The sequence below is a fragment of the Vipera ursinii genome (genome assembly GCF_947247035.1).
Source record: "Vipera ursinii genome assembly, chromosome: 1".
Lineage (NCBI taxonomy): Eukaryota > Metazoa > Chordata > Lepidosauria > Squamata > Viperidae > Vipera > Vipera ursinii.
In genome coordinates this window covers 117352880-117379135 of record NC_139512.1, presented here as the reverse complement: position 1 = coordinate 117379135, position 26256 = coordinate 117352880, and the positions used below count along the sequence as shown (strand labels likewise).

Genomic DNA, 26256 nt, shown 5'->3' with positions numbered 1-26256 from the left:
TCTGAGGACGTCTCCATGGTCATGTGGCCAGCATGACTAGACGCTAAAGGCGCACGGAACGCTGTTACCTTCCCACTGTAGTGGTCCCTATTTTTCTACTTGCATTTTTACGTGCTTTCGAACTGCTAGGTTGGCAGAAGCTGGGATGAGTAACAGGCACTCACTCTGTTACGCGGCACTTGGGATTCGACCTGCCAAACTGCTGACCTTCTGATCGACAAGCTCAGTTTCCTAACCCACTGAGCCACCACGTTCCCAGATTGGATAAGCCTAGCTGAATATGTGTTTGATTTTACTATTGAAATAATATGGAAATAGCTATTATTAACATTGCAAATGTGATAATCATGGATCCAAAAAACATCTGGATAAAATACCAGACTTATGATACAGTAGCATGATTGTTTACAATATTAATCTGCACCCAATTAATATATGATAATCTTCAAAAGGACGAGAACATAGAAGTCAAGCTTTAAAAAAACTGTACAAAAATATTGATTTTCACTAATATTCTTCTTTAGAAACAGCAATCATGAAACAAAGTCATTTATTACCAAGTGCTTTTCTCAGGGCATTTATGAGTTCCTTGATCACTCCAAATCAGATAAATCATAAACCGTATTGCCCTAGTTAGGCAAGGTTAATTGAAAAGGTGGATCTCCTTTTCTACAAAACCAAACTGGATTTGGATATTTTTAAGTTTGTAAAGATAATAACTAAAGCTATATATTAAATATTCACAGAGATATAAGCATATTAAGCAGCTTATAAATTTGAAAATTCAGAACCAACCACAAACTCTATTTTTGTTGAACTATGAGCTAATATGATATTTATAGTTAGATTACATAATATTGTATCACAGTGGTTCTCAACCTGTGGTCTGCAGACCCCTGGGGAGGTGTGATGTCATCACAGGGGGTCCACGAAGGTTGGAAAAATGTTATGATTTAAATATTGAGTTTAAGGGGGTTGGTGGTAAAGAAAAGGTTGAGAACCACTGTTGTATGAAATTTACAAACTTCTGATTTTTACTATCCATAGTGATAAAGATTTTTGATGCTGTGATGTGTAAAAATCATAATTGTGATTTAAGCTTATCACGAACCTTCTCCTTGTTGATTGCTAGCAAATATATTCTTTTCCTTACTGATGTTCTTCGTTTTTGGAAATGGCAATGATTGTAATGAAGTTGTCCATTAAATGTATCTAGGATTATTCCCTTTAAAAATCCATATGTTGCCCACAGATTTGATTGCAGCGTCTTTCACTTCCTTATTCCTCAGACTGTAGATGAGAGGGTTGAACATGGGGACCACAACTGTGTAGAACAATGAGGCCCATTTGTTTTGGTCCATGGAATAGCTGGAGCTGGGCCGAAAGTACATGAAGAGTATTGTCCCGTGGTATATGCCAACAGCTGTCAGGTGAGAGCTGCAGGTGGAAAACGCTTTGTGCCTACCCTCAGCAGAGCGCATTCTCAGGACTGTACTCAAAACAGAAGCATAGGATACAAGAATCATAGCTATGCTGCTTACTTCAACAAAGGCAGCAATGACAAGTATCACTATTTCACTGATGTATGTATCTGAACAGGAGATCATTAAGAGTGGAGGTATGTCACAGAAGAAATGATTAATAACATTTGACCGGCAGAATATCAGTCGAAATATTGAGGATGTATATATTGTTGTATCCATTAGGCCTATGCAATATGCAACAGCAATCATTTGTTGGCAGACCTTTTTGGACATGATGGCTGGATAGAGAAGTGGATTGCAGATGGCCACATATCTGTCATAGGCCATCATAGCCAACAAAACACACCCTGTATCTGCAAATGTAGCAATCAGAAAGAACTGTGTAACACAAGCACCAAATGAAATTCTTTTTCCTTCAACCAACAAGTCAACCAGCATTTTTGGAGAAATGGCTGAAGAGCAGCAGAGATCAACAAAGGAGAGGTTGCCCAGGAAGTAATACATGGGTTTGTGAAGCTGGGGTTTAGTGCAAATCAACAGAATCATCCCAACATTCCCTAACACAGCAATGACATAAACAAAGAGGAAGATCGTAAAAAGTAAAAACTGCATTCCAGGATTGCCTGTGAATCCCTGAAGAATGAATTCAGTAATGAGAGATTCATTTTTGTTGTCCATGATTTTTCTCTGTGGGCACTGGGTTCATGATTTTAGCTGATCCTGAAATGCCTTTCTGATCCTTGGTTAGGGCAAAGAAAATTGCATTATTCAGGGCTTCATTCATGTTTCTCTCTTCATAAAACAACTAAACATTTTTTGTATGTATATATATATATATATATATATATATATATATATATATATATATATATATATATATATATATGTTTTCGTAGATTCTCGCGGGTGTCTGTATGTGTAGATCTAGAGTCCCGGGTTTCTTCCCGCGTTCCAGGAAGGGAACAGCCAGACCACGCATTGCTCCTGGAAGCAGCAGGAGGAACACTCCGGCCTGATGATGACGGATGGGATTTCGTCGAAACGTCGCCACAACTTTCTGAAGATGAAAGGAACGCGGGAAGAAACCCGGGACTCTAGATCTACACACACACACACACACACACACACACACACACACACACACATATATATATATATATATATATATATATTTGCTAGCAAGAAAACTTTTATTATATAGAATAATACTTTTTTAAAAAAAACCTAGTTGATGAAAATTCAGTATGAAGCTTGTTATATACAAACTCATTTACACACTGCCATGTAAGTGAAAGCTACAGAATAATGTACCACAATTTTGCTATATCTATTGCTGTAAACTATACTGTAATATATTTCTAGCTGAAGCAGTCTCTATTTTCCATTCCCCAATTTAGAAACCTTCCATTATATTCTGGAAAAGGGGACTTAATGCTAGATTCCTGTTTATTTCAGCTCCCTTTTCAGTAGAGTAGGAGTTGACCAGAAATATAGTTGGTGAATTTCCCATCCAATTCATTTCCCCATTTTATTGTTTAGGGTCTATTAAAATATATTAAAACAGGAAAAGCATTAAACAAAATTCAATAAGTAGCATTACAGAGTGTTTGCTTCAATTCCATTTGGAGTTTATGACATAATATTGGCACAATGCTAATGATGATAGAAAGCAGAGTTGATTGTTGATTGTTGACATGAAAAATACTTATGGTGCTCCTACAATGACCCCTTAAAGTTGGGAAATGAACTACACAGAAACAGTGGTTCTATAAGGAATACCTAAACATTCTTTTATTTGGGGACAGTAACCTCAGTTGATTCCTTTTGCAGTCCTGACTTCCATTGATGCATGAATTTTGATGCTATTTGCTTTGATTGCAAAGTTGTGTTTATGTCTTATTGCCAACTTTCTCCTAAACTGCATTGTAACAAAGGAGGTCAAAAGTAGAGTGATTCGAAAAGTAGTCTTCTTAGGTGGGAGACCCATGAGCAATACCCTCAAATAGCATGCACACTGTATGGAAAGGACAAATCCACATGTGAAGTCATTGCACATTGACGCTTAGACCTTTACAGTACAGAAAAAGATTGGAATGAAAATTGAGTCGTGTTAAACCATTTCCCTAAACTCAATTATTTTGTTTTTGAAATTCATTGTTGTATGAGATGGGTAGCCATACAAATATGATAAATAAAACTGTTTTCTTAGTTCTCACTTTATCGTTATATCAAAACTGGCCACCACACAAATATCTGATCAAAAGAAGCCAATTAATATACTTGTGCTTTTTTTAGCAAGAAATGGAATAACAAAAAATTAAATGAGAAGCTTAAGTCCATTGCAACTTTACTTAAAGGTTTATGGACTTCGATATATAACCTGATATATTGTTTAATAATGGGAAGTTAAAAACTCTTTCTGATACATTTCAAATCATGAAGAGTGTTATCAGTAGCTTCAGTTTACTCTCTGTTTACCTTTAAGTGAAAGTAACTTTACTATCTTCTGTTAAACATGGAAATCAAATTCTCTTCTTATAGAGGCATTATGATATGCAAAGCTGAGATTAGACAGTGAGAAATTGAATTAACCAATAAGAAGTATTCAAAACCTTGACATTGTGAAAAATCATAAATGCACTGAAGATCAAAATTTAAGCTTTCTCTTTAATACGATACGTCTTAGGATTCCATGTGAATTGTTACTGTTAATATAACTATGCAGTGTGTAATGGCAAAAAGTCTAGGGACATCCTATTTAGTTTAGGGGTTAAGGCCCCAGGCTAAAAACCAGGAGACTCTGATTTCTACTCCTGCTTTAGGCATGAAAACTGGCTGGGTGACTTTGGGTTAGTCACTCACTCAACGCACAATGTGAGGCTCAAGTACAAGCTTGTGGGTCAGTTCTTGTTGCAATCAATGGATCAACACACTCCATTGATCTGGAAAAAAAAGCATGTCCTGCACTTACAGGGAAAACACTAAGAAGAAAGGAAGAAAAAATGGCAAAAAGTCTAAGTTTAACACAAACATAAATCTTTTTCTAAATTAACATACCTGGAGTCAAGTCAGCGGCTTTGTTGCTTTTACAAAACCTGCAAATATGGGCAGAGATCTTATATGTGTTTTCATCCCACCTGGGATAATATCCCTGGTGCATTTCAATACTCCAGATGGTGAAGATAAGTGGTTGCATTTTCACAGTTTCTGGTGATAGTTTTAATTGGAGGAGTGTTAGAATAAAAAGTAAAATTCATCTTAAAGTTTCTTTTTGATGGCTGTACTATGTAATTAAATTAAACTCTCTAGCACTAATGTCATCTCCATCATCCCACTAATGGCAGAGGTAGTCCTTGAGTTATGACTGGTCACTTAAAGGCCATTCAAAATTCCAACAGATCTATCTTGGGGGTACTTATGACTTGGATTTGATGTTCTGATGGTCACCTCTCCCTCTTCAGTCACCTGACTGCACTTTGGGTACTTGGCAACTGGGCTGCATTTATGCCTGTTTGCAGTGACTTACAGCCATATGAAACATTTGACAACCGTTTTGCTGAAACTGGGATTTATTTCCAGTTTTTGGCAAAACTGCACCCATGGTGAACTATTGTGGTGATTCACTTAATAAGTGCTGCAAAGAAGGTTGTAAAATCAATTTGGTCACATGGATGAGGCAAGCTTTATTACTGGCCGATCTTGCATTAAGAAGTGAGAGCCAGAAATCAGAGGTGCTAAAACTCTGACGTCCAACATCAAACATTGGAACTGAGCATTGCTGGGGGGTTGGGGGGGGGCTGCAACATGGAATTGGCAACAGCCACTAAACCTATGTGTTTTATTTTCCAAAGAATGCATACAGATCTATATCAAGAAACAGAAGAGGATATATGTAATCAGGGAGTGGAGAACCTTTACTTGGTATTTTCCTATAAGCTGGGAGTGAGTCTGGAACTATATATCATTCTTTACATTCATGGAAGGATCAGCACATATGGGTGCAGCTTTTCTAGCAATGTGGGATCCTAATCACGTAGTACCCCATACCTGTTTATAGTAGGGATAGTATAAAGTGTCTATGGGTGTTCCATAATACCACGCTTTTACTTGTCAATTGCTCAAATCTGAAAACTCTAGGATTAGACCCACATCTGTGGAACTCAGTATACTGAGAAAATAAGAATATTCATCATGACTATCAGTTAAAAGGACTTCTGCCTGTTTCTGATTAAAAGTGGAGGAAAGAAGATATGGGAAGGGAAATAATGAAGAGATCAGAAATAGTTTGAGCGATAGATGTGAACAAGGTTGAACAGCCACTACAGGCTATGCATGGTAAAAACATCTGAAAATCAAATGTCTATATCTTCCCATCATAGTTAAATAGAATCTGATAAGGGAGTCATGTACAATACAAGAGGGAAATTCTAGTTTTGTTCACAGCTTTCCCCACTGTAGAACTAAATCATAATCAATATTGTCTTGGGTAGACTATTTGAACAGGTAGTCTCCTTTACCATATAGAAAAAAAAATCTTGGAGTTAGATATTTTTAACCTTGTAAAGAAAGAATGTAATTATGGCTAAATAAAAAAATATCTGAAGTACTTGTTTTACTCCATAGTGAGCTGCTTATGACATGACAAATTCAGAATCAACACAGCCCTTAATTTATTATACCACTATGAAATAGTATAATATTATATACGTTTCCAGTCTTGTGATTGCTAAACCCCATTGTTACAAAGGTGTTTTGATTCTGTGCTTTCTACCATAAATTATTTTGATTTATGACTGTTAGGAATGGACTGCTTTTAAAAACTATCATTTCTATGGCTGAAGATTGTGGGAAGAGGCTAAAGGAGTGAACCAGTTGAAAGTGCCAAATTTCTCTGATTAAACTGAAATGGTGGCCTTTGGCAGAAGTGGAGACTTGTATTGTTGAATTATACTTAAATAACTTATGCTTTTTATTGAGATAATATTCACAGGATTGAGCAATTTCATGTAGAGTTGAAAAAACAAGAATATAAAATGTATGCTTTCCTGCCTCAATTTCCTCTTTTTTTAAAAAAAAAGTGGTACAGATTATTATTAAGTTGTCTATTAAATTTTTCTAGGGCCATATCCTTTAAAAATTCACATATTCCCCAAGACTGAAAGAAGGATTGATTCCTCAATGTGATTTTATCACACCTTCTTGATAAATCTTTTGTATGTCCCTCCCTCTCAAATCGCCACCCTAACAAGCTATTGTAAAACAAAATTTCTTCCTTTCCAAATCCATATATGGTCAAGAGATTTTGACATAGCAACTTTCACTTCCTTGTTCCTCAGGCTGTAGATCACAGGGTTCAGCATGGGGATCACAACTGTGTAGAACATAGAGACACATTTGTCTTGATCCATGGAGTAGCTAGAACTTGGTCTGAAGTACATGAGGAGTATTGTCCCGTGGTATATCCCAATAGCTGTCAAATGAGAGGCGCAGGTGGAAAATGCTTTGTGCCTGCCCTCTGCAGAGCGCATTCTCAAGATTGTAGCCAAAATGTAAACATAGGATACAAGAATCATTCCAATGCTGCTTGCTTCAACAAAGCCAACAAAGGTAAATAACACAATCTCACTAATATAGGTATCAGAACAGGAGAGTATTAGAAGTGGAGGCTCATCACAGAAGAAGTGATTGATAACATTGGAGCTACAGAAAGATAGCCGGAATGTAGAGGAAGTTTGTATCATTGAATCTAGCAGGCCTGCAAAGTACGCAATAGTGATCATTTGCTGGCAGGCCTTTTTGTTCATGACAGTTGAATAGACGAGTGGATTGCAGATGGCCACATATCTATCATAAGCCATCACAGCCAACAAAAGGCATTCTGCATCTGCAAGGATAGCAAATAGAAAGAGCTGCGTAACACAGCCACTGTAAGAAATCCTTTTAGTTTCACTTAATAAATCAATCAGCATTTTAGGCGCTATGGTTGAGGAACAGCAGAGATCAACAAAGGAGAGATGACCCAGGAAGTAATACATGGGTTTGTGAAGTTGGGGTTTAGTGCAAATCAACAGAATGATCCCCAGATTGCCTAATACAGTGATGACATAAACCAAGAAGAAAACTGTAAAAAGAACCAGCTGCATTTTGGGATTATCCGTGAATCCTTGAAGAATGAATTCAGTAATGGCAGAACCATTTCCTTTATCCAGGATTTCCTGAGTAGATGGGTTGGCTCAGGTGATTTGCTGTCTTTCTGATCACTTGTAAAGAGAGAGAAAATTATATTACTTATAGATTCAACCATGTTCCTATCTTTATGCAACAAGAATCTGGATTTTTTCAAGAGCATTGGTACAATACTACTTACTTAACTCAGCATACAGCATATTTGCTAGATGGAATTTGTTTACTATGCAAAAAAGTAGTATTTGAGAATATATATAAAATTCTAATAAATTTACTTCATTTGCTGTTTCAATTAAGTGAAGGATGCAGATTGCCACAGTAGATATTTTGCTATAAATGTATGTGTCAAATTGTAATTGATTTATGTCTGTTAGCAACCATAATTCTTCCTCTTCCACTCATTTGGAAAGTGTGCAATATATCCTGGAAAGTGGGATGATTTTAAAGTGCCAGAACTCCTTTTCAGATTCCATTTATGCCAATTCTACCTTCAAACAGTAGTTGATAATTAGGCAGTAGTAGGGTACATGAAATTCTCACACCATCCATTTTACAGGGTTTTTTTTTGGTTTTTCCCCCTAGATTTCAGGTTTAACCAGCCATTAAAAGATTCTTGGTTTCCATTGCTCTTAATATTCTAGCAATATTGAATTTTATGTCCTTTTATGGTGCAATAAAACATGTGTTTGCTTTTACACAATTTTCCTTCCATATTTCCCACCTTTATGTGGGACCCCAATGCCCACCCCCACCCCAGTGTCCCTGTCCATCAGGAGCCAATCCGCTGGCATGAAAATGTTGTGAGAACTCCGAGCCGAAAGGTGATAATGAGTTGTCAGGACCCTACCAGAACACTTCCATTCTGAGGCAGGGCAGTGTGAGTTCGGGATTGAGGATGTTTCTACTCTCCCTTTGATGTATCTGCATGGGAATTGGGGAGGGGGAATGAGCCCTCAGGGTATCTGGTTCGACTCCTTTCTAGCTAAATCCAACCTTCTAGCAAGAGTGCGGCACCAAAAAACCCCCTCATTATCACCTTTTTGGCTCAGAGTTCTCACAACATCTTCATGCCCGTGGATTGGTTCCTGATGGACTGGAGCATTGGGTTGGGGTTTGGATAGTGGAAAATTTAGCTTAACGTTTCCCACGGGAACTTCAGATTCCACTTGATTTCTTTGCAATCACTTTCTCAGTAAAAGATCCTTTTGAAATAACGCTTGTATCAAGAGTCATGCTTTTCTGGTAGGATAAGTTGAGGCAGAACCTTACATCTAGGGTGTCTCTTGCCTGTGTTCATTATTGAACCTCTTTTTATATGAAGCCAAGTAATATAGGAGGTAGATATATTTGATTAGCCTGTTTAATAATCAGGGACAAGTCACTCTTTCTCAGCCCAACTCACCTCACAGGGTTGTTTTTTGTGGGGAAAACAGGAGGAAGGGAGTTGGATATGTTTGCCAACTTGAGTTATTGGTAAAAATTTTAAAAAAGATATAAATAAATAATTTAGACCAATGTTTCAATGATATTAAATTGAAATGTTAATTTAACATATGATAATATCATTTCTAGAGTGCAACTTTTGATCATCTCTTCATGATCAATGATGTAAAAAGCCAACGATGTAAAAAGAGGTAGATGCACCAAGAAGGCTACATCCTCCTGATGTCTCTGCTGGTATAAATCATCCATCATGATAACCAAAAGATTTATATGTCAAATCAGTGCCTGATACCTTTTCAAGGTAATTTGTTTAATTTATGAAATCTTGAAGCTGTAGGCACAATAAAGCGTTCTCTGTAAGTTTGGTTAAATATGAAATACTTTGGCTGAGATTATTCTTAATAAAGAACCTCACAACACCTCCTCTAAAGAAAAACAGGTTTTGGTGGTCTGAATGATTGTTGTCAAGAAGAAGCCCTTAGAATATTCTTTATCTGGAGGAGGATAAAATTTTATGAGCTTTCTGAGTAAAGAAATCACACTTATTAAAACAGATAGCAAAATGGATACCCTGAGGACCCAGATTGTTGGGGGCAATAAACTGACTTTGTAATAATGCCGCTTGGGGTTTGTGTGAAAGCCCTAATAAGCAGGCATATACATAGAATGAAGGCTACTGCTAAGCTTGTAAGCCGCCCTGAGTCTTCGGAGAAGGGCAGGATATAAATGGAATTTAAAAAAAAAATTAAAAAAAATAAGTATAATATTCCCTCAAAAGACATCCTGTCTGTCATAAATATGGGTTTTCCTCTCCACAAAGAATGTCCAAATTTCTCATGATGGAGTATAGATGGTGTCTAGATGGACTTAAGCCCTGGAGGCTGGTCTTCAACTGGGAAATCCCTTGGACAATTCACCCCATAGACAACAAGACAGGAAGCATTTGTCTTCCCTTTTTCATGACAATAGTCCAAAACAATTTCCTGCCATTTTTTGATACATTTGCCTAATTTTGCTTCTACATGATGTCTTATTCTTATTTAAATTTATTTGGCTCTGAAATGAGAAAGATTCAACTTTATTAGATTAAATTAGACTTAGTAATGCTTAGATCAGACTTTCAAGAAGAAAGCATACCTTAAGATGAGGATGAGCCAGTCTTATTAAAAGAATCTTTCTGATACTAGTCAGAAAGTATCAGAAATTCATCTGCATTAATTCTTATTTTTGAGGCTTTCTCTACATCCTGGGACTCTGTTGAAAGGATTCTTGCAACAAATGCAATTTTTCTTCTTACAGCAAAATGATCCATCTAGAATAAAGTCTTAAGAAGGCTTTAATATCTGAAAAGTACAAACTTTTGTAAATCCACTAAAACTCTAAAACTAAGATTGTCTCAGATTTTATTATGGTTTACAAATTTCTTAGTAACATTTTCCATATGGAGTTAATATAAATATGCTGTTTGTAAAGACTAACCTCAACACTAGTGTAAATCTTTTTGTCAATTAGCAAACATACCTGGTGTTGAGTCAGTGGCTTCTTTGCTATTACAAAACTGATAAATAGGGGCAGAGATCTTAAATGTCTTTTCATATCACTTGGGATATAGTCTCTTACGTACTTCAATACCCCAGATCCTGGAGATAAGTGGTTACATTTTCATGCTTTGTTGTAATAGTTTTAATTGGAGTCTATCATTAAGTAAATAACACCTTGAGACCCAATCTACAACTCAACAATTTTCAGGTCAAGCCCAAGAAGGAGATGGAACAATCCAACCAAAGTTCGTTTTTTTAATTTGCTGACACCACATAGACAGAATCTAGTTAGTCTAACTCTATCCCATTCTAACCCTAACCCATATACCCAGGGAAATTCTAGGGAGCACCTATTCTAATGCTCTTCCCTTTTATCTGGTCTAGCTCCAGGCTGTGTTGACTCTTTTCTCTCCCTCCCCCCCAGAATGCGCTCCCTTTCTCCTGGGAAACTGTTGTTTGTCCATCACACAATTCATAGACAAAATCTATCACACCAATCTACAACTCAAACAGGTTTGGCTGCTCATAAATTCAGAAGCAGCATAATGTGCTTATTATATCTCCAGCATAGTATTTGCCAGGCATTTAGTGGTCTTCCAGGGAAGAAATTCAAACTGTTAGCAGAGCTAATAACTTGGCAGAATGAAGAGCAGGCAGGTATTTCCTAATTCCTCTTCAGAGAAGGGGAGAACTTGAGATCATTCACAAGTGCTCCAGATAATTGCTCCTCACAAGGAGACCACAAGACAGCAGTCACCATCAACTGTAGAGCTCTGGGAAATGAAGGAAAGCTATCTTCACTCAAACTGAGGTCAATACTTACATGAATTTGCATACTTTCTTTTCTAATTACTTCTGCATATTTCATTTTCTAATTACTTTTAGAAGTTGCTTGTTCACTGTTTTTCAGCTATTCCAAACCATTGGATCAACACATTTTAAGAACCATGTGAATTTTGCTCAGCCATTAATGACAGAAGTTTCAAATACAAGTGTTATGCGCCACAATTCAGAACATGACTCTGACCTGGAATCTGACAATGTTGCTGCAGATGACCATGTGTTTTAGGACGTTAGCCTCAGGATCCAATAAGCTAGGATTTAGTTGAGACTGATCAATCACAGGCATCTCCTGTTTAGCTGGAGCAGCCAGATGATGAGGCACAGTCCCCAAGCTCCAGGTCTAGACATTTACAGAGGCGAGCAGAACTATGGTCCTCAGTGATACTCCTCACTTGACAAAGACATGAGTGATTACAGCCAGTTGTATGAATTAGGTAGCAGCTTTGTTTGCAGTTTTTGTTAGGGACGACTGGCTTTACAACTTGTGACTCTTGTTCCTGCTTCTTCCTTGTTTTTGGAAAATTACAAATGGGTTTAAAGATCCAGATGGATTTAAAATAAGACTTTGGAATTAATTATAAGACTCTTTCCCATGGGAAAATAATGTTATTTTGAAATCTTAAAAAAAAAGATAGGGTGGGGTTGTGAGATCTTCCATCTTCAGCTCTGTGCTTTGTTGGCATCCTGTCATAAATTGTTAAGGGGGAGGAGGGGAGCAATTGGAATGTAGAGAGTAGAGGTAAGAGGGGAGAAGGTTGATAGGTTTGATGGAAATCAGAGGTTTGAGAACCAGCCTGTTCCAGTTTTCAAGGACACCTATTTTGATGATGTTCTCATTGCCGGAGAATCCGCTGAAGTGTTGGCCAATAGGCTTAGGGCTGTTTTGCAGAGGCTTCGCATAGCGGGCCTCAAATTGAAGAAAAACAAATGTAGTATTGGGGTTTCATCCATGGAGTTTCTGGGGTTCCGTATAGATGCTAATGGAATCCACCCCGCAGATTCAAAAGTGAAGGCCATAAAAATGGCTCCAAGGCCAAAGTCAAAAGGAGAGCTGCAAGCGTTTTTGGGCCTCCTAAATTTTTATCACACATTTCTACCTCATAAGGCTGCAATTGCAGAGCCCCTACACAGGCTACTTGATAAAAAAGCCCCTTGGAAGTGGTTGCCTTTGCATGAAAAAAGCTTCCAAACTTTGAAAAGTCTCCTATCTGAAAAATCTACTGTCACTCATTACATTGAGTCTAAACCAGTTTGTCTTGCATGTGATGCATCTCCCTATGGGGTGGGGGCAATTCTGAGTCACATTGAGAGAAATGGGACACAAGTTCCCATCGCCTTTTATTCTAGAACCTTATCATCTGCTGAACATAATTATGCACAGATTGATAAGGAAGCCTTGGCCATAGTGGCAGGTGTTAAAAAATTTCATGATTTCATGGTAGGGATTTTACTGTCTACACAGATCACAAACCTCTTTTGGGGTTGTTTACAACAGACAAACAAACTCCTCACATACTATCACCCAGAATGTTAAGGTGGTCCATATTTTTATCTGCATACACTTTTAAGTTACTTAAACCCGAACACTGGGCACTATCTAACAAAATGAAATTCAGTGGTGAAAAAAGTAAGGTTCTACATTTAGGCAGGAAAAATCAAATGCACAGGTATAGTATAGGTGGTACCTTGCTCAATAGTAGTAACTGTGAGAGGGATCTCGGAGTCCTAGTAGACAATCACTTCAATATGAGCCAGCAGTGTGCTGCAGCAGACAAACAAACCAACACAGTGCTAGTTTGCATGTACTAATACCACTTTACAATGCCTTGGTAAGGCCACACCTGGAATACTGCATCCAGTTTTGGTCACCATGATGTAAAAAAGATGTCGAGACTCTAGAAAGGGTACAAAGAAGAGCAACAAAGATGATTAGGGGGCTGGAGGCTAAAACATATAGGGAACGGTTGCTGGAATTGGGTATGTGTAGTTTAACGAACAGAAGGGTGAGGGGTGACATGATAGCAGTGTCCCAATATCTCAGGGGCTGCCACAAAGAAAAGGGAGTCAAGCTATTCTCCAAAGCTCCTGAAAGCAGGACAAGAAGCAACGGATGGAAACTAATCAAGGAGAGAAGCAACCTAGAACTAAGGATAAACTTCCTGACAGTTAGAACAATTAACCAGTGGAACAACCTGCCTCCAGAGGTGGTGAATGCTCCAACACTGGAGGTTTTTAAGAAGAGACTGGACAGCCATTTGCCTGAAATGGTATAGGGTTTCCTGCCTGAGCAGGGGGTTGGACTAGATGACCTCCAAGGTCCCTTCCAACTTATAATAATAATTATTATTATTACTTCATAAACCAGGGAAGGAAATGGGCCATGCGGATGGCCTAAACAGACTGCCACTGCCACTAATGGAGCCTGACCCTGCACCTGCTGCTAAAATATTGTCTATTCAGGATTTACCTGAATTTCCCATTCACGGTGGGGATATTGCTGCTGAAACTGCCTCAGATAAAATTTTGAACAGGGTTTTGTCATGGGTATACACGGGTTGGCTGGAAAAAAGTCCAGGATCAGAATTCCAAAGTTATTTTGTCAGGAGACATGAGTTGTCTGCTCAGAAGGGCTGCATTTTATGGGGCAACAGGGTTGTAATTCCCACCTCATTGAGGGATAGAGTCTTACAATCTCTACATGAAGGCCACCCTGGCATTGTAAGGATGAAAGCTTTAGCTAGAAGCTATCTTTGGTGGCCTGGTCTGGATAAGGCTGTAGAGGATCAAGTTCATGGTTGCTATACTTGTCAGCAATCTCGGCCTGAAATGTCTCAGGCCCCAGTTCACAGGTGGGAAGAAACACATACCCCCTGGTCCAGGGTTCACATTGATTATACTGGGCCTTTTTAGGGACAACTTTTCTTGATAGTTGTAGACAGCCATCAAAATGGTTGGAGGTCACCCCAGTTCCTAATATGACTACTGCTAGGACCATCCAGGTGCTGAGAAAACCTTTTGCAACACATGGGTTGCCTGACATTCTGGTTTCTGATAATGGGGCTCAATTTACTGCTGCTGAGTTTCAGGCTTTTCTCAGGGCTAACCTCATCAGACACGCTACATCTACACCATTCCACCATTCGTCGAATGGGCAAGCCGAACAAATGGTAAGGACTACAAAGTATGCACTCAGGCATATTATCACAGGTGACTGGCATCACAGATTGGCTGATTTTCTGCTTTGCCAGCACTCCACTCCCTGCACAGCTACAGGTAAAAGTCCTGCTGAGCTTTGTTTGGGGAGACGATTAATTACTAAACTGGACAGGTTGCATCCGGACAGGGTGGCAGCAGAAGCCTCCAGACCAAAACCCCCAAGGGGGAAGGAGTGTTATGTACTGAGCTTGTGGTACTACATCACATGAGCCAACAGCTCCTTTGAAACCTAGACAGACCGTCTCCAGCCTTGCAATTGGTCTACCTTGGCAGGAAGCATGGGTTCCATTCTATTGGCTGCTGCTAGAGGGTTGGACTGTAACCTAAAAAATGACACCAGCATAATCATTCTGCCAGCAGACAAAGGCAACGCCACGGTGGTAATGAACTCATCTGACTACCATACCAAATTATCCAACCTACTCTGAGACTCCACATACAAACTCCTCAAGACAGATCCCACCACCTACCTGGAAAAAACCACAAAAGCCAAAATAAAAGCCACCCCCATCAGTGAAGAGATCCAGAAAACAATCATTCCCAGAGAAAAATCATCCAGATGTCCTAAGCTCTATGGTCTGCCCAAGATACACAAAGAAGGAACCCCACTCAGACCCATAGTCAGCTCCATAGGCTCACCTCTACAAAATCTAGCCAAATTTCTTGCCAAACAACTACAGCCTTACGCAAATTCCATCACCTCACACGTACAAGATTCATTCCAATTCATAGAGATCATAAGTAAACTAAACTTATAGCCCTGTGACCTACTTGTGAGCTTCGATGTCGTATCCCTCTTCACCCAAGTGCCAATCAAAGAAGCCTTGACAGCTATCCTAAATAAATACAACCCCCCAAAACACATCCTAGATCTGACCAACCACTGCCTATCTAACACATACTTCATCTACAATGGACAAAGATACAAACAAATGGAAGGAGCACCCATGGGATCACCCCTTTCACCTGTCATCACAAACCTCTACATGGAACACTTTGAAACCCTCGCTCTAGAAAAATCCAACCACAAACCCAAACTCTGGCTCAGATACGTAGATGACACCTTCGTAATCTGGCCACACGGCAAAGAAAAACTGGATGACTTCCTCACACACCTCAATAGCCTACACCCCAAAATACAATTCACCATGGAAACAGAAGCTAACAACCAACTTCCCTTCCTTGATGTCTTAGTCTACAAGAAATCCAACGGCTCCCTAGGACACACTATCTACCATAAAAAAACACACACAAACCGCTAACTGAACGCACTCTCACACCACCACCCAGCACAGATCAACTCCGTAGCCAAGACACTCATCTCCAGAACAAAACACCTAGCTGACGAACAACACCAAAAAACCGAGCTACACACTCTCACTAATGTACTAACAGCCAATGGATTCCAAAGAAACACGATTACCAACTTAATCCGAAGAGAGACACCCACAAAAACCCAAGACAGAGAACAAGAAAATGGCAAAGCCCTCCTCCCATACTTAAAAGGGACCACAGACAGAATCAGCAAGGTCCTCCAAAAACACAACATCAAAACAGCATTCTACACAGACAGAAAAATATCCACCATCCTAAGAAACCCCAAGGACATAATTGGCTTAGAAAACCAAGGAGTATACGAAATCCCATGCACCACCTGCCCCACCACATACATCGGACAGACCAACAGAAGAATAAGTGCACGCATTGAAGAGCACAAAAACTCACTCAGAAAAGGAGAACAAACTTCATCCCTGGTCCAACACTTTGAAGCCACGGGACATGAAATTGATTTTAAAAAAACCAAAACTATCGCCAAAATTGAACATTTTAACAACAGAATAATCAGAGAAGCCATTGAGATAGAAAAACGCCCCCACAGCATAAACAAACGAGATGATACCTCTCGCCTACCAACCATTTGGAAACCCACCTTGATTGACAGACGAGTCCCAACCACCAAGAATGACAGACCCAAACTCATGATAACACCACATGACATCACCACCACACAACCATTCAAAAAGCAAATCCGAACCCACAATGATAACGAGGCACAACCACAAAACAGAAACCTAACTACAGCTGCAACATCAGCCACTTTAAACCCCTCCAAACCACACAATAAGCAAACTGACACCCACTATAAAAACATGGCACCACCACAAACACGCAGCCGAACAAAAGCAGCACAACTCACCAGCTCAGGTCTAAGGCTGGCAGCTGAGACCAGCCCATCCACTCAAAACACACCCCCACCCAATCAGAACACACCCACCATTCAAAACACACTCCCACCCAATCAGAACACACTTACTCCCCCACCCAATCAGAGCACACCTCCACCCACAGAACACACCCCCTCTGGCAGTTTAAAAAAGAGGAACAAACAGCCACATGCTTCTCCCAGAAGAAGGAAGCAGAAGCCACCAGCCTGATGATGACGGATGGGATTCCGTCGAAACGTCGCCCCTACACCTTTAGTTCTACGCGGGAAAAAACCCGAATAACCAAATATATATATTTGTTTTCTGAGGTTTTCGCGGGTGTTTGTATGTGGATCTTTGGTTATTCGGGTTTTTCCCCGCGTAGAACTAAAGGTACACCTTTAGTTCTACGCGGGGAAAAACCCGAATAACCAAAGATCCATATATTTATTTATTTAGTTACATTTATATACCGCCCTTTCCCTGAGGACTCAGGGCGGTTTACAGGGAATTAAAAATCCAACATGCAAAAGTTAAAAACCAAATTAAAAAATATTAAATTGACCCTGTACGTTTAAAAACCCCAATTAAAAATTTCTCCTCAGCCTATATATATATAGTGCCCAGTGGCTGGGCACAGCCTGGGTTAAGCTCTGTCATAACTAATAAAGGATGTATTGCTCTCTGAACAACTGTGTGTCTGAAATACTTGGTTTACCTCATAGCTTATGACTTGACAAATTCAGAACCAACAACAGTATTTAATTTACATATGTGTAATGGTATAATATTATATGTGCTTCAATCTTTTGAATTCTAAAGCCCATAGTTATAAAAGCATTTTGATTCTGTGCTTTCTACAATAAATTATTTTGATTTATGACTGCCACCTTTTTTTCCCTGATGGACTGGTGTCAAACTACCATTTTTTATGGGTGAATGTCGTGGGAAGGGGCTGAAGGAGTGAACCAGTTGAAGTGCCAGGTTTCTTTGATTAAACTGAAATAGTGGCCTTTGGCAGTCGTGGGGACTTGTATAGGTGAACTGTATTATATTTAAATAATATATGTTTTATATTAAGATACTATTCATAGGATTGAGCAATTCCATGTATACACAGTTGAAAGAACAAGAGTACACAATGTACTGTATATTCTTTTTTACACTGAATTTCCTCTTCTCCAAAAGCGGTAGAGAGTTGTATTAAGTTGTCTATTAATTTTTTCTACAGCTATATTCTTTAAAAATTCACATATCCCCCACTGATTTTACCATGCCTTCAAGATATGTGTTCTATATGTCCCCCCACCTCAAATGCAAATTATTGTGAAATATTTTTTCCCCCAATTCAAATCCAAATACGGCCAAAAGATTTTGGCACAGCATCTTTCACCTCCCTGTTTCTCAGGCTGTATATCAAAGGATTGAGCATGGGGATCACAACTGTGTAGAACATAGAGGCCCATTTGTCTTGGTCCATGGAGTAACTAGAATTTGGTCGGAAGTACATGAAGAGTATTGTCCCATGGTATATCCCAACAGCTGTCAAGTGAGAGGCACAAGTGGAAAATGCTTTGTGCCTGCCCACAGCAGAGTGCATTCTCAAGATTGTAGCCAAAATGTAAACATAAGATACAAGAATCATACTAACGCTGCTTGCTTCACCAAAGCCAACAATAGTAAATAGCACAATCTCAGTAATATATGTGTTGGAACAGGAGAGTATTAGAAGTGGAGGCTCATCACAGAAGAAGTGATTGATAATGTTGGAACTACAAAAAGATTGTTGGAATATACAGGAAGTTTGTATCATTGAGTCTATCAGGCCTGTAAAGTACACAATAGAGATAATTTTCTGGCAGGCCTTTTTGGACATGATGGCTGGATAGAGGAGTGGATTGCAGATGGCCACATATCTATCATAAGCCATCACAGCCAACAAAAGGCATTCTGCATCTGCAAGGATAGCAAATAGAAAGAGCTGCGTAACACAGCCACTGTAAGAAATCCTTTTAGTTTCACTTAATAAGTCAGTCAGCATTTTAGGCGCTATGGTTGAGGAACAGCAGAGATCAACAAAGGAGAGATGACCCAGGAAGTAATACATGGGTTTGTGAAGTTGGGGTTTAGTGCAAATCAACAGAATGATCCCCAGATTGCCTAATACAGTGATGACATAAACCAAGAAGAAAACTGTAAAAAGAACCAGCTGCATTTTGGGATTATCCGTGAATCCTTGAAGAATGAATTCAGTAATGGCAGAACCATTTCCTTTATCCAGGATTTCCTGAGTAGATGGGTTGGTTCAGGTGATTTGCTTTCTTTCTGATCCCTTGTAAAGAGAGAGAAAATTATATTACTTATAGATTCAACCATGTTCCTATCTTTATGCAACAAAATTTAGATTTTTTTCAAAAGGATTGGGACCACACTACTGCTTAACTCAGTATAAAGCATATTTGCTTGGTCAAATTTGTTTATTATGCATTTGTTTATTATTAAAAAATGTAGAGTTTGGGACTACATATTAGAGATAAATTCTAATATATTTACTTCATTTGCTGTTTCAGTTAAGTGAAGGATGCAGATTAATACATTGCTACAACAGACATTCTGCTATAAACATATGTGTCAAATTTTAATAGATTTATGTCTGCTAGCAACCATAATTCTCCCTCTTCTACCCATTTGGGAAGTGTGCAATATATCCTAGAAAGAGGGATGATTTGAAAGTACCAGATCTCCTGTTTCAGATTCCATTTATCCCAATATTCCCTTCAAATGGTACATGCTAAGTTGGCAATGCTAGAATACATGAAATTTCCACAACATTCATTTCCCAGTTTTGTTTCTTTGGGTACCAAATTTCAGGTTCCACCAGAGATTAAAAGATTATTGGTTTCCCTTGCTCTCAATATTCTAGCAAAATGGAATTTCATGTCTTTTTATGGTGCAATAAAATATGTGTTTGCTTTTACACAATTTTTCCATCAATATTTCCCAAGTGACATACCTTTCTGTACCTAGAATGTCTCTTGCCTGTGTTCATAGCTCTAACTCTTTTTAAATGGAACCAAAAATATAGGAGCTAGAGATATTTAATTAAACTGATATAAAAAACCACTGAAAGAAGTAGATGCACTAAGAGGGATACATTCTCCTGCAGTCTCCACTGATATAAATCATCCATCATGATAACCAAAAGCTCTGTATGTCAAATCTCTGCCTGATGCCTTTTAATGATAATTTGGTTTATTTATGAAATCTTGAAACTGAAGGATCAATAACACCCTCTCTGTCAGTTTAGTTAAATTTCATATATTTCATAAATTTCATATAAGTCCTTAGATATCCTAATAAATGAAGCTGGAGGAAGATAAAATCTTACACATTTTCCAAAGAGAAAAAAAAATCACAGTTATTGAAACAGATAGCAAAATTGGTGTCCTAGTTGTAATGTTCCCTCAAAAGACATAATGTCTGTCATAAATATGTTTCCCCCCCACAAAGAATTTCCAAACTTCTCGTGATGGAGTTTAGATAGTGTTTGGATAGACACACGTCTTGGAGGCTGGTATTCAACTGGGAAATCCTGAAAACCTCCCTTAGACAATTCACCCCATACTCAACAAGGCAGGGAGCCTTTCTCTTCCCTTATTCATGGCAATGGTTCAAACAATTTCCTGCCATTCTTTGATACATTTTCCTAATTTTGCTTCTAGATGATGTCTTATTCTTATTTAAATTTACATGGGTCTCAAATGAGAAAGATTCAACTTTATTAGATTAAATTAAACTTAGTAATGCTTAGATCAGGAAGGACATAAGAATTCCTTAAGGTGAGGATGAGCCAGTATTGTTAAACAAATCTTTCTGATACTAGTCATTTGATCTATATTAATTTTTATTTATGCATTTTCTCTCTTCCTATAGCAAAATAATCCATCTGGAATCAAGTCTTAAGAAGGCTTTAATATCTGAAAGGTACAAATCATTATAAATGCATTGAAACTCTAAAACTAAGACTGTCTCTCATTTTAGTACAGTTCAGAAACTTCTCAGTAATTTTCCCCATATGCACTGTGTAAAGGCTAAACTCAACATCTGAATAAATCTTATTGTGAATTAGCAAACATACCTGGAGTTGAGGCAGTGGCTTCTTTACTCTTACAAAACTTGTAAATAGAAGCAGAGATCCTAAATCTTTTTTCATATCACTTGGGATATAGTCCCTTACTTACTTCAATACCCCAGATCCTGGAGATAATTGGTTACATTTTCATGCTTTGTTGTAATAGTTTTAATTGGAGTCTTTCATTAAGTAAGTAACACCTTGAGTCCCAATCTACAACTCAACAATTCTCAGGTCCAGCCCAAGAGTGACACTGAACAATCCAGCCAAAGTTAGCTCTTTATTTGCTGATGTTATATAGACAGAATCTAGTTAGTCTAACTTTTTCACTCTAACCCTAACCTATGTACCCTGGGAAATTCTAGGGAGTGGCTATCCTAATTCTCTTCCTTTTTCTCTGATTTAGCTCCAGGCTGTGTTTCTCTTGTCTCATCCTCCCCCTCTCCCCCCCAATGTGCTTCCTCACTCCTGGGAAAACTGTGACTTTATTGTACTCCATCACACCACCTCCCCCTTCACAGACACAATCCATCACATCATTCTACAACTCAGATATGTTTGACTGCTCATAGGTTCATGAAGAAAATAACCTTCATACTATGTCTCGAGCCTAGCATTTGCCAGTGTTTTAATGATATTCCAGGAAAGAAATGGGGAACTGTTAGCAGAATGGATAGTCATGGTAGAATGAAAAGCAAGCCAGCTCTTTGATAATTGCTCTCCAGACAAGGAGAGAACTTGAGATCACCCACAAGTGCTCCAGATAGTTGCTCCTCACAAAGAAACCACAAGACAGCAGTCACCATCAGCTTTAGTGCTCTGATTGATGAGGGGAAAGCTATCTTCACTCAAAATGAGGTTGACACCTACATGGATTTGCATACTCTCTTATCTAATTTCTTTCTCATATTTCCTTTTCTAATTCCTTTTGTAAGTTGTTAACTGCTTTTTCTCTATTAGGAACCTTTGGACCAACATGTTTTTACAGCACTGTGTGAATTTTATTTAGTCCTTAATGAAAGACGTTTTAAATATAAGTGTTATGAGCCGCAATTCAGAATGTGACTGTTATATCTTCGGTTCTTTAGGCATTAAGCGAGACGAAGTGTTGAAACAGCAAACAAGTTTATTAACTCAGAACAGAAGCAGCCCTAATGGCTTATGTGCAGCTATTTATATGGTTAGCCTCTAGGCAGTGCCAATAGGTTTAAAGTAACAGTTTCCCGCCTCAAACCTAATTATCAGCCTAGAAACAGCAAGTCTGGCTTTCAGTAACAGCAAACGTTACATAACATAGAAATCTAGGTCAGACATTAAGCAAGTGATCAGACATTAAGCAAGTGATTTAAAACAGTTATGGCCAATACATTACACTCCTTCCCCCTAGACACCTCAAACTGTCAATTGTTTGATATAATCTTGCAGATATTTAGGTGGCCTTCTTGACTGTTCAGAACGTCTAAGGGTTGCAGGGATCTCCCAGTCTACCTGCTTGCCTGCCAGGCTGGGTAGACCAGGGCTCTGAGGTTCAGTGGAGTTGGATTGACTCGAGTCCCTTTGGCTGGCCAGTCCCAGTCAGCCCAAACCAAAGTCCAATTGTGCAGCAAAGTCTGCAGGGCTGTCTCTCACTGCAGCTTGCCTGTCATGATCAGTGGATACAGTCTGTGTTTCCAGAGGAGACTCTTCTACAGCCATCCCCCCGTCTTCTTGAGCAAGAGTTCTGTTGGAGCATGCAAGCTGCTCTGTTAGACTGCTGTCTTGTGGGCCCTGTGTTCGGTGCTCTTGGGAGTCCTGAGCCAGCGACTGATCCACTAGCCGCTGACATAGCTGGTCAATATGCCGGTGAATGACTCGCCCATCTTCCAGGACCACCTCATAGAAAAGTGGTCCTGACACCTTAACAATCACTGCTGCCACCCACAAAGCCCCTTGCCTGTAATTCCGGGTCCAAACCCAGTCACCCACTTGTAAACCTCTTGGTGCCTTTGGCTGTGCAATGTCTGAGGCGACTCTGTTGGGGTGTAGCCTGTCCAGTTTGGTGATCAAGCATCGGCCCCATTGGAGCTCAGCTGGGCTCTTGCCCATGGCAGTGCAGGGCATTGTGGACTGGCAGAGTAGGAAATCAGCCAGTCTGTGGTGCCAATCCCCTGTGATGATCCATTTCAAGGATTCCTTGGTTGTGTGGACCATGTATTCTGTTTGACCATTCGACGCTGGGTGAAAGGGAGCTGATGTGGTGTGCCTTATGAAATTTGTCCTGAGGAAGGCCTGGAATTCTGAAGCAGTGAACTGAGCCCCATTGTCTGAGACTAAGACATCTGGAAGCCCATGTATTGCAAATATTTTGCACAGTTCCTGGATGGTCCTGGCAATAGTCATAGTTGGAACTGGTACAACCTCTAACCATTTAGAGTGGCTGTCGACCCTGAAATGGCCCGGCAAAATTGATGTGGATTCTTGACCACGGTGTATGTGTGTGAACCATTGGTGAACAGGGGCCTGTGGCATCTCTGGTCTGGATTGTTGGCATGTGTAGCAACCATGTACTTGGGCCTCGATAGCTTTATCTAGCCCTGGCCACCAAAGGTAGCTCCTCGCCAGTGCCTTCATCCGGACTATTCCTGGATGGCCTTCATGCAGAGACTCAAGAACTCTGGGCCTTAAAGAGCTGGAGACTATGACCCTACTTCCCCAAAGAATGCACCCTTTATGAACTGAAAGCTCATCTCTCCTCATGAAGAAACTCTGAAATTCTGGCCCTGGACATTTGTCCAACCATCCTGTGTGTACCCAATTTAACACATGGCTAAGTGTTTTGTCAGCTGTTGTCTCAGCAGCTATGTCTCCAGCATGGAGAGGAGATTCTGGCAAATCCTGTATACCCAGGATGTGTGCAGCCGGAGCTGGATCTGGCTCCATGTGTGGCAGGGGCAATCTGCTAAGGCCGTCTGCAGGGTCCATTTCTTTGCCCAGTTCATGAATCAGCCTGTAGCTGTAGGCTGAAAGAAATATAGACCACCTCAGCATTCGAGGAGACAGAATCTGAGGTGTCTGCTTGCTCGTAGTGAACAACCCTAGAAGTGGCTTGTGGTTTCTAAAGACCATGAAGTGGCGGCCATACAAATAGTCACGGAACTTTTTAACTCCGGCCACAATGGCCAAGGCCTCCTTGTCAATCTGTGTGTAATTGTGCTCTGCAGATGACAGGGTCCTAGAATAGTAGGCAATGGGAGACTGCTTCCATCAGCCAACAAATGGCTCAACAAAGCCCCAACCCCATATGGTAATGCATCACATGCCACTGAGCTTTTTTGTCTAAAAGCCAGTGTAACGGTTCTGTCACTGTGACCTTATGTGGGAGGAATGCAAGATAAAAATTAAGAAGGCCCAAGAAGGTTTAAAGCTCTCCCTTGGATTTTGGACTTGGGGCCTGCTGAATTGCTTTCAGCTTTGAGTCCACCAGAGTCCACCAGCATCGATGCGGAACCCCAGGAACTGAGTTGTCTCTACCCCAATCTTGCACTTTTCTTTTTTCAAGTCCCACTGAGTAGAACCGCTGAAGGACGGCTCTAAGCCGTTTAGCCAGTACCTCTACAGATTCCCCTGCAATGAGTACATCATTGAGGTAGGGCAGACCCCTGGAATGCCCTTGAGCATGCACTCCATTACTCCCTGGAAAATCCCTGGAGCTACACTCACCCCAAACTATAGGCACTTGACCTTGAAGGCCCCCCAATGGGTGACAATGGTTTGGGCGGTTGCCATGGCCTTGTCTACCAGCAGCTGTTGGTAGGCCTGTGCCAAATCTAATTTGGCAAACACACTGCCTCCTTGAAATGACACCAAAATATGGCTGACAACTGGCACCGGGTGTCAGAATCCATTTATATCCCATTCCTAAATCTCTATCTGTATATTCCCAAATCTCACACCCCTCTTTCTGGATTCTGCCATTCCCAAGGAGGAGAAGAGAAAATGTTAATTGGACATCCCTATCCATTAGGTGTAAGGTTGTTTTTTCAGCCTGCCTGGAGGCCGTCATCAACGACCAGGGGAAGAGCCTTTGAACTGAGAAGAACAAAGAAAGAGGGGGGGGAGAGATTCTGGTTTGTATCTCTGATTAGAATCTGAAAGGAAGGAAGTAAATGTCGTAAAGGCATGGAAGATCCCTCTTCCCATGGAAGGTTTTGACACCTGAACCTCGATTGATCCGGGACTGACCAAATGGACTGAGGGGAGGGGGTTTTGCTCAAGGACACTTTAAAAGTATCAATCTGCAACACAGTTTCCAGATCCTGTCTAGATTTTCCACTGACAATCATGTTTTAGTAAAAGTTCCTGCTTGGACAATCCTGTCTCCAAGAGTTCTTCTTTCCTAAGACGTGGATTGGGGTGGGTCCTAACACTGGGTACTCATGCTGTTGAAGTGCCCTGTTAATGGTACACTTATAGTCAGCACATATGCGTACTTCTCTGTTGGCCTTAAGTGGCATTACTATGGGGGTCTCCCACACCCCACTGTCTATGGGCTGCAATACCCCCTGACTGACCAGCTTGTCCAGCTCTCCAGACCCTTGTACTCCCCTAGGTTTGAACTGAAAACATCTGTGAACTCTTGGCAGACTGAAGACAAATCTGCCACCTGTGTTCGGTGAATGCCGGTTACTTGAATGACCAATGCATCAAACCAATCGAGCCCTATGAGGCTCGTGCATTGGCCTTCCACAACTACAATATCTAGTGGGCCTGCAAACTCCCTGAAATTCACCAGAAGTGTGGCTTTGCCCTTGACCGTCACTCAGGAGTTTTGGAAGTCTGTGAGCAGTAGATTAGATGGCTGAAGTTTGACCCATCTGTTGCTTCGGTTGCAAATGTGCCTGAATGTCCCTATGGAGATGATGGCCATGGCTGAACCTGTGTCCAGTTCCATTTTGCATGGAACTCTCTGAAGCTTGACCTGAAGTCAAAGCTTCTATTTAAGGGGGTAATGGGCACCAGTGCAGAACACGCTCCTCCGGCTGGAGCAGAACCCTACTTGGTGTTGTCCCGGGGCCCCGGTACCTCTTCTGACTGGGTATTCCTGTGGACGGCCCCTCTGGTGACCTCGGCAGATGGCGGCAATGTGGCCTGGTTTGCCGCAGGCCCAGCACATGGCTGTTTGGAATCGGCATTCCGCGTGTTGATGGCGGCCTCTGCAGCCCATGCAT

At 40.2% G+C, this 26256-nt stretch overlaps 2 protein-coding genes across 2 annotated transcripts; both read right to left on the bottom strand.

The window, feature by feature from the left end:
* Positions 1 to 1202: 1202 nt before the first annotated feature.
* On the bottom strand, positions 1203 to 11783 carry LOC310641543 (uncharacterized protein; the record flags this gene model as incomplete). The annotated part of the gene is made up of 3 exons (XM_083364700.1): positions 1203 to 2171; positions 6746 to 7699; positions 11682 to 11783. 3 exons carry the CDS (start codon positions 11781 to 11783, stop codon positions 1203 to 1205), a joined length of 2025 nt encoding a protein of 674 aa, XP_083220826.1.
* Positions 11784 to 18265: 6482 nt separating this feature from the next.
* LOC310641482 (olfactory receptor 5AR1-like) lies at positions 18266 to 23149 on the bottom strand (the record flags this gene model as incomplete). Its single annotated transcript, XM_083364575.1, has 3 exons — positions 18266 to 19204; positions 22679 to 22921; positions 23015 to 23149. The coding sequence occupies 3 exons, from the start codon at positions 23147 to 23149 to the stop codon at positions 18266 to 18268; spliced, it is 1317 nt and encodes a 438-aa protein (XP_083220701.1).
* Between the last annotated feature and the right edge of the window lie 3107 nt (positions 23150 to 26256).